Source organism: Salmo trutta, unplaced genomic scaffold (genome assembly GCF_901001165.1).
Source record: "Salmo trutta unplaced genomic scaffold, fSalTru1.1, whole genome shotgun sequence".
Taxonomy (NCBI): Eukaryota; Metazoa; Chordata; class Actinopteri; order Salmoniformes; family Salmonidae; genus Salmo; species Salmo trutta.
The window spans coordinates 1,981,985-1,994,484 of record NW_021823216.1 but is presented as its reverse complement, the minus strand read 5'-3'; the positions used below and the strand labels follow the sequence as shown (position 1 = coordinate 1,994,484).

Below are 12,500 nucleotides of genomic sequence, written 5' to 3'. Positions count from 1 at the left end.
GTTGTTCTCCATGTAAATCACCTCTCTGGGGCTGTGCCCTTTATAGTGCACTACCACCCACTAGGACTCTGGTCTAAAGTAGTGCACTATATAGGGAATAGGGTGCAATAGGGTGGATCTCTGTATAGAACCATTCACTGCCAACACTGAGGGTTAACGCCACTCAGCTGAGTGGTGAACACTGAACACTCCTCCTCAGACTTGTGTGTGGGCTCTCTCTCTCTCTGCACCCAGCAGAGGTCTTGGTGGTCTGCCAAGAGAAGGCCACAACACCAGGACATAAATAATCTCCTGCAGCTGTTTCTGTCCTCCATTATTCTCTTCAACATCTGCTTGGACAGACACTGGAAACAAATTAACACCAGTCCCAGAGGAGTGGGTGACCAACAGCTCTGACACTCTCCCTCCCTGACACTCTCCCTTCCTGACACTCTCCCTCCCTGACACTCTCCCTTCCTGACACTCTCCCTTCCTGACACTCTCCCTTCCTGACACTCTCCCTCCCTGACACTCTCCCTCCCTGACACTCTCCCTCCCTGAGACTCTCCCTCCCTGACACTCTCCCTTCCTGACACTATCCCTCCCTGACACTCTCCCTCCCTGACACTCTCCCTCCCTGACACTCTCCCTTCCTGACACTCCCTCCCTGACACTCTCCCTCCCTGACACTCTCCCTTCCTGACACTCTCCCTCCCTGACACTCTCCCTCCCTGAGACTCTCCCTCCCTGACACTCTCCCTTCCTGACACTCTCCCTCCCTGACACTCTCCCTTCCTGACACTCTCCCTCCCTGAGACTCTCCCTCCCTCCCTCCCTGACACTCTCCCTTCCTGACACTCTCCCTTCCTGACACTCTCCCTCCCTGACACTCTCCCTTCCTGACACTCTCCCTCCCTGACACTCTCCCTCCCTACCTCCCTCCCACCCTCCCTCCCTCCCTACCTCCCTCCCTGACACTCTCCCTCCCTCCCTCCCTGACACTCTCTTTCCCTCCCTGACACTCTCCCTCCCTCCCTCCCTGACACTCTCCCGCCCTCCCTGACACTCTACCTTCCTCCCTCCCTGACACTCTCTCTCCCTTCCTGACACTCTCCCTCCCTTCCTCCCTCCCTTCCTGACACTCTCCCTCCCTCCCTGACACCCTGGAAAGTGGTACAGAGGACCCACTGGTGGAACAGAGGACCCACTGGTGGAACAGAGGACCCACTGGTGGTACAGAGGACCCACTGATGGGACAGAGGACCCACTGGTGGAACAGAGGACCCACTGATGGTACAGAGGACCCACTGATGGAACAGAGGACCCACTGGTGGAACAGAGGACCCACTGGTGGTACAGGGGACCCACTGGTGGTACATAGGACCCACTGGTGGTACAGAGGACCCACTGATGGGACAGAGGACCCACTGGTGGAACAGAGGACCCACTGATGGTACAGAGGACCCACTGATGGTACAGAGGACTCACTGATGGTACAGAGGACCCACTGGTGGTACAGAGGACCCACTGGTGGAACAGAGGACCCACTGATGGTACAGAGGACCCACTGGTGGTACAGAGGACCCACTGGTGGAACAGAGGACCCACTGGTGGTACAGAGGACCCACTGATGGGACAGAGGATCCACTGATGATAAAGCCTAGTAGAACTGTGTGAGTTGTCAGACTGACAAATGTACTGGACTTCACATTATTTGACAGATAAGACACCTCATTATGGTTTCACTTCAACAGGAGCAACAAACCATTTATAAGTCATTTAAAACCCATACATCAAGACCTCCAGACCTGTGCCGAGGCTCCGTGGGTGATCTAGTACATAGGGTTTATAGTGCTGGGGCTCAGTGGGTACATTAGTACATAGGGTTTATAGTGCTGGGGCTCAGTGGGTACATTAGTACATAGGGTTTATAGTGCTGGAGCTCAGTGGGTACATTAGTACATAGGGTTTATAGTGCTGGGGCTCAGTGGGTACATTAGTACATAGGGTTTATAGTGCTGGGGCTCAGTGGGTACATTAGCACATAGGGTTTATAGTGCTGGGGCTCAGTGGGTACATTAGTACATAGGGTTTATAGTGCTGGGGCTCAGTGGGTACATTAGTACATAGGGTTTATAGTGCTGGGGCTCAGTGGGTACATTAGTACATAGGGTTTATAGTGCTGGGGCTCAGTGGGTACATTAGTACATAGGGTTTATAGTGCTGGGGCTCAGTGGGTACATTAGTACATAGGGTTTTTAGTGCTGGAGCTCAGTGGGTACATTAGTACATAGGGTTTATAGTGCTGGGGCTCAGTGGGTACATTAGTACATAGGGTTTATAGTGCTGGGGCTCAGTGGGTACATTAGTACATAGGATTTATAGTGCTGGGGCTCAGTGGGTACATTAGTACATAAGGTTTATAGTGCTGGGGCTCAGTGGGTACATTAGTACATAGGGTTTATAGTGCTGGGCAGAAGCTCCTCAATACCCTGAACCCTGAACCCTGATCCACAGAAAGGTGCTGGGGGTCTTTAGAGAAGGTCTGAGATGGCACCAGCTGTACCAAACAGGCTGTAGTTGGAGGGTTATGGTCAGGGTTAGGATTAGGGTCAGAGGTTATAAACTACACTGAAGAGGCTGTAGTTGGAGGGTTATGGTCAGGGTTTGGATTAGGGTCAGAGGTTATAAACTACACTAAAGAGGCTGTAGTTGGAGGGTTATAGTCAGGGTTTGGATTAGGGTCAGAGGTTATAAACTATACGGAAGAGGCTGTAATCCTATGTGCAGTCTAGCAGCTTGGTTAGGGTCAGGGTCAGGGTTAGAGGTCAGAGGTTATAACCTACACTAAAGAAGCTGTGGTCCTCTGTGCGGTCCAGCAGCTTCGTTAGGGTCAAGGTTAGAGGTCAGAGGTTATAACCTACACTGAAGAGGCTGTAGTCCTCTGTGCGGTCCAGCAGCTTGATTAGAGTCAGGGTTAGAGGTCAGAGGTTATAACCTACACTGAAGAGGCTGTAGTCCTCTGTGCGGTCCAGCAGCTTGATTAGAGTCAGGGTTAGAGGTTTGAGGTTATAACCTACACTGAAGAGGCTGTAGTCCTCTGTGCGGTCCAGCAGCTTGATTAGAGTCAGGGTTAGAGGTTAGAGGTTATAACCTACACTGAAGAGGCTGTAGTCCTCTGTGCGGTCCAGCAGCTTGTCCAGCTGGTAGAGGGAGCGGCTGGCAGCGTGCCAGGGCAGGAACTCTCTCTCCTGGGGTAGGTAGCAGATGATCTGGAGGGGCACGTTCTGGGGTAGGTAGCCAGCCCTGGGCAGGAGAGGGGAGAGAGTATGTTAACTAAGCAATAAGGCCCGAGGGGGTGTGGTATATGGCCAATATACCATGGCTAAGGGCTGTTCTTATGCACAACACAACATCAGGGAAGAGAAGAGATGTCTAGGGCAGGTAGCCCACCCTGTGGATAGATAAATGGAAGAGGAGCATATACCATATAAAATATGTACGACTAGAGAGTTCTGGGGCAGGTATCTCGACCTGCGGAGAAAGAGATAGGTAACATCCTCTAACACCGTAGGGAAGGTTCTGTGGAGGGGAGGGGAGGGGGGAGAGAGAGGGAAGGTTATGTGGAGGGGAGGAGAGGGGGGAGAGAGAGGGAAGGTTATGTGGAGGGGAGGAGAGGGGGGAGAGAGAGGGAAGGTTATGTGGAGGGGAGGAGAGGGGAGAGAGAGAGAAGGAAGGTTCTGTGGAGGGGAGGAGAGGGGACGGGAGAGAGAGAGGGAAGGTTATGTGGAGGGGAGGAGAGGGGGGAGAGAGAGGGAAGGTTATGTGGAGGGGAGGAGAGGGGGGAGAGAGAGGGAAGGTTATGTGGAGGGGAGGAGAGGGGAGAGAGAGAGAAGGAAGGTTCTGTGGAGGGGAGGGGAGAGAGGGAAGGTTCTGTGGAGGGGAGGAGAGGGGAGAGAGAGAGAGAGAAGGTTCTGTGGAGGGGAGGGGAGGGGACGGGAGAGAGAGAAGGTTCTGTGGAGGGGAGGGGACGGGAGAGAGAGGGAAGGTTCTGTGGAGGGGAGGGGAGAGAGAGGGTTCTGTGGAAGGGAGGAGAGGGGAGGGGACAGAGGGAAGGTTTTGTGGAGGGGAGGGGACGGGAGAGAGAGAGAGGGAAGGTTCTGTGGAGGGGAGGGGAGGGGAGAGAGAGGGAAGGTTCTGTGGAGGGGAGGGGAGGGGAGAGAGAGGGAAGGTTCTGTGGAGGGGAGGGGAGAGAGAGAGAGGGAAGGTTCTGTGGAGGGGAGGGGAGAGAGAGAGAGGGAAGGTTCTGTGGAGGGGAGGGGAGGGGAGAGAGAGGGAAGGTTCTGTGGAGGGGAGGGGAGAGAGAGAGAGGGAAGGTTCTGTGGAGGGGAGGGGAGAGAGAGAGAGGGAAGGTTCTGTGGAGGGGAGGGGAGAGAGAGAGAGGGAAGGTTCTGTGGAGGGGAGGGGAGAGGGAAGGTTCTGTGGAGGGGAGGGGAGGGGAGAGAGAGGGAAGGTTCTGTGGAGGGGAGGGGAGGGGAGGGGAGAGGTGTACATCATCAGAGAAGGGCTTCCTCATCGAGCTGATTTGAAGAGTGTGTCAGTGAAAAGCTGATATGCACATTCTCCATTTCTCCACAGGGTGCTGTGGGCCCAAAACACTGGCTCACACATCATGTTGTACTTTATTCATGCACCCGTCCACCCACACGTCTACTGACAGACAGACGTGCTGTGGGTCCAAAGCATGAGAGAAGTACTTTATACCGTCAGGGCCGGATCCAGGCATACTGTAAACAACCCCGGCCGATAGCCCCCCCCCACCCCCACCCCCCTGAAAAAAACCAAGAATAATAAAATACACCAGAAGCTATTTTTCAATGTGTTGCATCAGCAGTTTCTGTTATGACAGTCAATCAATTAACATGTCAGCTAACAATGTTTAGATTGGTAGTTAGTCTAGCCAGCTACCTAACCTGTAGTGATCATGGCCGTAAACAAACCGGCCACTCCAGGAGGCCCCCATTGATTCTGTTAGTCATTCTCACTAAGATATCCTATTAACAAGGCATCATTTATTACAAAATATGTAGAATTGCTGGAATTAGCTTTAAAACTGCAGAATGTTATGAGTAGAAATGAGTAGAATTGCATGAAATGGTATATAAAATTGCAACGTTTTCTCTCTGCCACATGGCAAAATGAGTAGAATTGCATGAAATGGTATATAAATTTGCAACGTTTTCTCTCTGCCACATGGCAAAATGATTAGAATTGCATGAAATGGGATATACAATTGCAACGTTTTCTCTCTGCCACATGGCAAAATGATTAGAATTGCATGAAATGGGATATACAATTGCAACGTTTTCTCTCTGCCACATGGCAAAATGATTAGAATTGCATGAAATGGGATATACAATTGCAACGTTTTCTCTCTGCCACATGGCAAAATGATTAGAATTGCATGAAATGGGATATACAATTGCAACGTTTTCTCTCTGACCCATGGCAAAATGAGTAGAATTGCAGAAAACTTGCTTTAAAAATTGTAACAAAATCATTGTACCATCTAAACTACTGTGAAATATATTTTCCAGAACCAAACATATTGTTGTTTCGACTGTTTGAAGCTGGTGAACAAAACTGAAATTAAAAGATGCAAAAAACAAAACTGAAGAACAGGAAGTATAGAAATAATAGAACAGATCTATATAAATAATAGAACAGATCTATATAAATAATAGAACAGATCTACTGCGTCTTACGCTTCGATCACAGCGACAGCGTCATTGCATTTTGGTACACCAGAATTACATTCCTTTCCAATGAAACTCTGCGTTTGCCTTGCAGCACTGCGTTGCAGAGACATCGGCTGTGAGTCCGGTGTGATGCAGACATTGGATTTATTGAACATGTGTGTCAAACTGTCTGAGTAGACGGCTTGACAGAAATGGTAGCAGAAGGTGAATGTTGAACCTTTGTTTCATACATTTCCAGATGAAGCTATGTACTATTTTGCGCCGCAACGCTGTCGGTTTGTTTGAAGCGTTAGACTAGTTTGCAATGAAAATGACAGATCTGTGTTTCACATTTCTGTGTGAATTTGGTCGGCTCACCCAAAACGTTACATATCGCCACTTTAATTCTAGATGTAATTTAACACCAATCCACTGAGAAGGCGTGTGCTTTGGGGGGTCCCCTCTAACCAAATCTCGCTTGGGGCCCCCCAAAAGGCTAGAGCCGGCCCTGTATACTGTGTGCAGGTTTATCCTTCTTAATTCTAGACATTTAAGTTAATACCAAACCACTGAGAAGGCATGTGCTTGGGGGGGGCCCCCAAAAGGCTAGAGCCGGCCTTGTATAGTGTGTGCAGGTTTATCCTTCTTAATTCTAGACATTTAACTTAATACCAAACCACCGAGGAGGAGTCAAGACAACAAACAGAACTACACCCCATTCTCAGCTACTTAGCATCCCAAATGGCACTCTTATTACCAACATAGTGCACTTCTTTTGACCTGGGTCCTAGTAAAAAAGTAGTGCACTACATAGGGATTAGGGTACCATTTGGAATGTATCCTGTGTTCTCACAGCTTGACTCCCACAGCACTGCCTGCTGCATTAATATAGATCATCACATTATCTTAGTAAACAAGGCGAATGTGTTTCAAGTGTGTTTTAGTCATGCATGATGTTGTCTCGCTGATTTTATTCCTTGTACAACACCGGATTTCTGTCTCAGCTAGTGTCAAATGCTGAGGAGTCCATAAAACGAGCCAGATATACATTTTTCTACAACCGCACCTGAATTCTCTATGCATCACAGGCATTTGAAATAAAGGCAGAGGAACTGTAACAGTTCAGCAACAGGGCTGGATCAAACACACTGTACTGTCTCTGTCTCTGGCACATTAAAACACAGCTGCTAGGATTTAAACACCTCTACTGTCTCTGGCACATTAAAACACAGCTGCTAGGATTTAAACACCCTCTACTGTCTCTGTCTCTGGCACATTAGAACACAGCTGCTGGAATTTAAACACCTCTACTGTCTCTGGCACATTAAAACACAGCTGCTAGGATTTAAACACCCTCTACTGTCTCTGGCACATTAAAACACAGCTGCTAGGATTTAAACACCCTCTACTGTCTCTGGCACATTAAAACACAGCTGCTAGGATTTAAACACCCTCTACTGTCTCTGGCACATTAAAACACAGCTGCTAGAATTTAAACACCCTCTACTGTCTCTGGCACATTAAAACACAGCTGCTGGGATTTAAACAACCTCTACTGTCTCTGTCTCTGGCACATTAGAACACAACTGCTATGATTTAAACACTTCTTTACATTCTGCCTAAATGAGAATCTCTCTCACCCTCTGTCTGTCTCTCTGTCTTGCTCTCTGTCTCTCTCTCTCTGTGTCTCTCTCTGTCTCTCAATCTGTCTCTGTCTATTCTCTCTCTGTATCTCTCTGTCTCTCTCTCTCTGTCTATTCTCTCTCTCTTGCTCTCTGTCTATAAAAAATAAAAAAATAAAAATTCAATGTGCTTTATTGGCATGACGTAACAATGTACATATTGCCAAAGCCTATTTAGGATATTTCTCTCTCTGTCTCTCTCTCTGTCGCTCTCTCTCTCTCTGTGTCTATTCTTGCTCTGTCTATTCTCTCTCTGTCTCTCTCTGTCTATTCTCTCTCTGTCTCTCTCTCTCTCTCTCTCTCTCTGTCTCTCTCTGTCTATTCTCTCTCTCTCTCTCTCTCTCTCTCTCTCTATGAGATGAGGCTTTCAACTCTCCAGCCTGAGCTAAAATTAGCCTCTCCGCTCTTCCAAAAAAAATACTTGCCATTGATGCTAGTTCTCTCTCGCTCTCCCTGCCTCTCTCTCTGTCTGTCTACAGACGTTACCATTATCTCCAGTCCTCTCTTGTTTCTAACCAACAAGGAGTTCCATTATTAAGATGAAATAGTCTGTAGTTGTATTAGTGGTATGTACAGGATACACATGGTATACAGAGTCCAACCTAATGCTTACTGGCAGGTTCTTCTGGTCAATGTAACAACAATAATAAATAATACAACATAACAATATAAACATAAAGTAGAATACAACAAAAAACATTATACAGGAAGTCACAATGTATAGAACAATATTTCCACGTGTTTTGGAGAAGGAAGGGATGGGGAACAACGTTTAACCTGAGCAATACATTAACCCATTTCATCCCAATTTTTTTCCCCCAGACATGAAAATATCCAAATCAAGTGTCATTATTAACCCTTTGAAATAATCAGTCATTATTTTTTAGAAAATTTAATGGAAAAGTGGGTGAAAAAAAATGTGTTTTATGGTCGGTCACAATTGTGACCGGTGGGATAATGTTACGTATACTGAATTAACATATGCAGTCATCAAAATTCTTATATATCCCAGCCCAGTTATTAACACATTTAAAACTCTGTCACTGGAAGTCCCCAGCATTGCCACAGAATGCCCCATCACATTCTACTGGGACTATTTTACATATAAAAAACTCTTTATACAACACCCATATGAATACTGAGAACAGGGAGTATAAAAAACCCTTTATACAACACCCATATGAATACTGAAAACAGGGAGTATCAAAAACAACAACATCAACGTATTTCAACATTGTTACTTTTATTGTAACATACATTGTAACATTGTTACTTTAGTGCAACATGTACTGAAACATTAATATTGTAACTTTATTGTAACATTTGAACTTATTCATTGTAACATTGTCATTGTGACATTTTAGTGCAACATTCACTAACAACTGTATAGCAGTGGTGTGATTCATTCACATTGAACATAGAGGTAACATTTAGGATAGAGGTAGCCTGTAGGACATGCATTCACATTGAACATAGAGGTAACATTTAGGATAGAGGTAGCCTGTAGGACATGCATTCACATTGAACATAGAGGTAACATTGAACATAGAGGTAGCCTGTAGGACATGCATTCACATTGAACATAGAGGTAACATTTAGCATAGAGGTAGCCTGTAGGACATGCATTCACATTGAACATAGAGGTAACATTTAGGATAGAGGTAGCCTGTAGGACATGCATCCACATTGAACATAGAGGTAACATTGAACATAGAGGTAGCCTGTAGGACATGCATTCACATTGAACATAGAGGTAACATTTAGCATAGAGGTAGCCTGTAGGACATGCATTCACATTGAACATAGAGGTAACATTGAACATAGAGGTAGCCTGTAGGACATGCATTCACATTGAACATAGAGGTAACATTTAGGGTAGAGGTAGCCTGTAGGACATGCATTCACATTGAACATAGAGGTAACATTTAGCATAGAGGTAGCCTGTAGGACATGCATTCACATTGAACATAGAGGTAACATTTAGGATAGAGGTAGCCTGTAGGACATGCATTCACATTGAACATAGAGGTAACATTGAACATAGAGGTAGCCTGTAGGACATGCATTCACATTGAACATAGAGGTAACATTTAGCATAGAGGTAGCCTGTAGGACATGCATTCACATTGAACATAGAGGTAACATTGAACATAGAGGTAGCCTGTAGGACATGCATTCACATTGAACATAGAGGTAACATTTAGGGTAGAGGTAGCCTGTAGGACATGCATTCACATTGAACATAGAGGTAACATTTAGCATAGAGGTAGCCTGTAGGACATGCATTCACATTGAACATAGAGGTAACATTGAACATAGAGGTAGCCTGTAGGACATGCATTCACATTGAACATAGAGGTAACATTTAGGGTAGAGGTAGCCTGTAGGACATGCATTCACATTGAACATAGAGGTAACATTTAGGATAGAGGTAGCCTGTAGGACATGCATTCACATTGAACATAGAGGTAACATTGAACATAGAGGTAGCCTGTAGGACATGCATTCACATTGAACATAGAGGTAACATTTAGGGTAGAGGTAGCCTGTAGGACATGAATTCACATTGAACATAGAGGTAACATTTAGGATAGAGGTAGCCTGTAGGACATGCATTCACATTGAACATAGAGGTAACATTTAGGATAGAGGTAGCCTGTAGGACATGCATTCACATTGAACATAGAGGTAACATTGAACATAGAGGTAGCCTGTAGGACATGCATTCAAGTAGAGGCCTACACTGAACAAAATACATTTATATATATATATAAAAAGCCCCACTGCACATTGAGTGCTTATATATATATATATATATATATATCATAGAGGAGGCTTCAGAACCAAGTGCAAGATTAGTTTGCGCGTCACTATTTTGAACTGTGATCAGTCAGATCTACTATCATACAATATGTCTTGAATCAATTGACCTTCTTTTCCAAAAACATTTCAGTCATTTTGATTGTCTTGATCGTCTCCTTTTCTTTTCTTCCTGGAGTCCTTTGTACTGCTTCTCCTCACCCTTTATCGACTTTTCTATTTTTCTTATATTGTCTTTTTCAGCCCTTTTTCATTCTCTCTTATCTCCTTTTTCTACTGTCTGTGGTATATCTTGAAGCACTCAATGTGCAGTGGCGCTTTGCATTTCTCACATGCGTAGGTAGTGCGTTTGTCACAATGACGACATCTCTGTAACCGGCGCATCGTGTTGATTGGCCAGTGAGAAGCTTTGTCTTGCCTGATCTTCAACAGTAGTGAGGGGTAGGTCATCACTGATAACGTTGTTCCTGTCATGATCTGTTTGCATAGGTTCAGCATATGCATTCAACAACCTGGCTGGCAAATGGCCTTTCATCCATATCTGACCCATCACAATCACTGAGGACAGCATCTTTCTCATTTTGAGGGATAACTGCAATGTTGCATGCCTTGTCTGGGCAGTCACCTAGATCCAACATATCCAGAACTCGACCCAAAGTCAAACTAGAAGAAAGAACAGAGTAGAAAGTCAGGTAGAACAAGAACTATGTATGTGTATAACTATGTGTATACCTGGATGCACTGTGTTATCCCGCCGGTCACTATTGTTTCCGTCAACACGTTTACTCATTCTATGACGACACTGAACAAAGTTGAGTAATTGCAAATGCATATATCAATACTAGACACCTTAAAGATGATGTGTAGCAAACATCTTTGTCCTATCTTTATGTTAACATACTTTACTGACCTTTTGTTTGGGAGCTTTGATGCAGCCATCGTCTTCTCATGGTGGAACCAGGAAGTAAACAGCTCTGGTCATGTGACAATTTACACTAAACATGTGACACTGCATATATTTCATTGAGAACCTTTATTATTTCAATGTTTGCTGGAAATGCATTGATTTATCATTCAGTAACATTTTTAGAGCCTTATAACTGAAAACGTTTTTTTTTTAGTGACCGATGGGATTAAATAGGTTAAGAGTCTGGTAGCAGCAGTTGTGATGTGTGTTACAGGTGTAGAGAATCAGAGCAGGTGTTCAGTCCCAGCTCCAGTGTTCATCAGTCTGATGGCTTGTAGATAGAAACTGGTCTCTGAGCCTGTTGGTATCAGACCTCGTACTCCGATACCATCTGCACGACAGTAAGGGAGGGACCAGCTCTACAGTCTTAGGTTACAGAGAGGCTTTGTCTTAATGTAATGTTTCTTGTGCAAGCATGCTAAAATAAAGCGGCAATACCTTAATATGAATTATAAACTGGGTGGTTCGAGCCCTGAATGCTGATTGGCTGACAGCCATGGTATATCAGACCGTATACCACGTGTACGACAAAGCAATTATTTTTACTGCTCTAATTACATTGGTACCAATTACATTGGTTTATAATAGCAATAAGGCACCTCGGGGGTTTGTGGTATATGGCTAAAATACCACGGCTAAGGGCTGTATCCAGGCACTCCGCGTTTCGTCGGGCCTAAGAACAGCCCTTAGCCGTGGTATATTGGCCATACACCACACCTCCTCGGGCCTTATAGCTTAATTACAGCCAGGATAAAGAAGGACTGTCTCCACTTGAATACACTTTAATGATGCAGTTGTTCTCCTGAAGCCATTAGTGTATAAGAGCTCCCAGCAGGCGGCCAGACAGAGCACAGAGCTGGGGCCTCACACCCCGCACACCATGAAACGCCTCCAATAGAGAGGACTGACTCCCTGAAGGTAACAGCCTCTGAGAAGCAGACCTGGGTTCAAATACTATTTGACATCTTTAAAACACTTTGAGGATTTACTCTAGCCTGCCTGGGGTGCCATGTGGGCCGGGTTTGCAGATGTGCAGCTATTCTATTGGTTCCATTGCGCCAGACAAGCTTAATAGACCACAGATAAAGCATTTGAAATGCTGTCGAATAGTATTTGAATCTCATGTCTTATGGGAAGACCACCTAGACCCCTATTCCATTCCATTCAGTCTTGCATGATTGGTTTAGCGCAGCTGTAGCTAACTCAGATGTGTGTGTGTGTGTGTGTGTGTGTGTGTAGTGCTGTAGTGCTGTAGTGTAACTAACTCAGGTGTGTGTATGTGTGTGTGTGTGGTGCTGTAGTGTAGCTAACTCA

At 45.5% G+C, this 12,500-nt stretch overlaps 1 protein-coding gene across 2 annotated transcripts in view; it reads right to left on the bottom strand.

Annotated features, from left to right (window-relative positions):
• The window catches only part of LOC115189734 (thyrotropin-releasing hormone-degrading ectoenzyme), a 350,721-nt gene that overhangs the window by 27,787 nt on the left and 310,434 nt on the right, over positions 1 to 12,500 (bottom strand). For both annotated transcript variants that reach the window (XM_029748274.1, XM_029748275.1), the window contains one exon: positions 3,138 to 3,285. In XM_029748274.1, the coding sequence (XP_029604134.1) occupies positions 3,138 to 3,285 (148 nt within the window). The remainder of the gene's footprint in view (positions 1 to 3,137; positions 3,286 to 12,500) is intronic.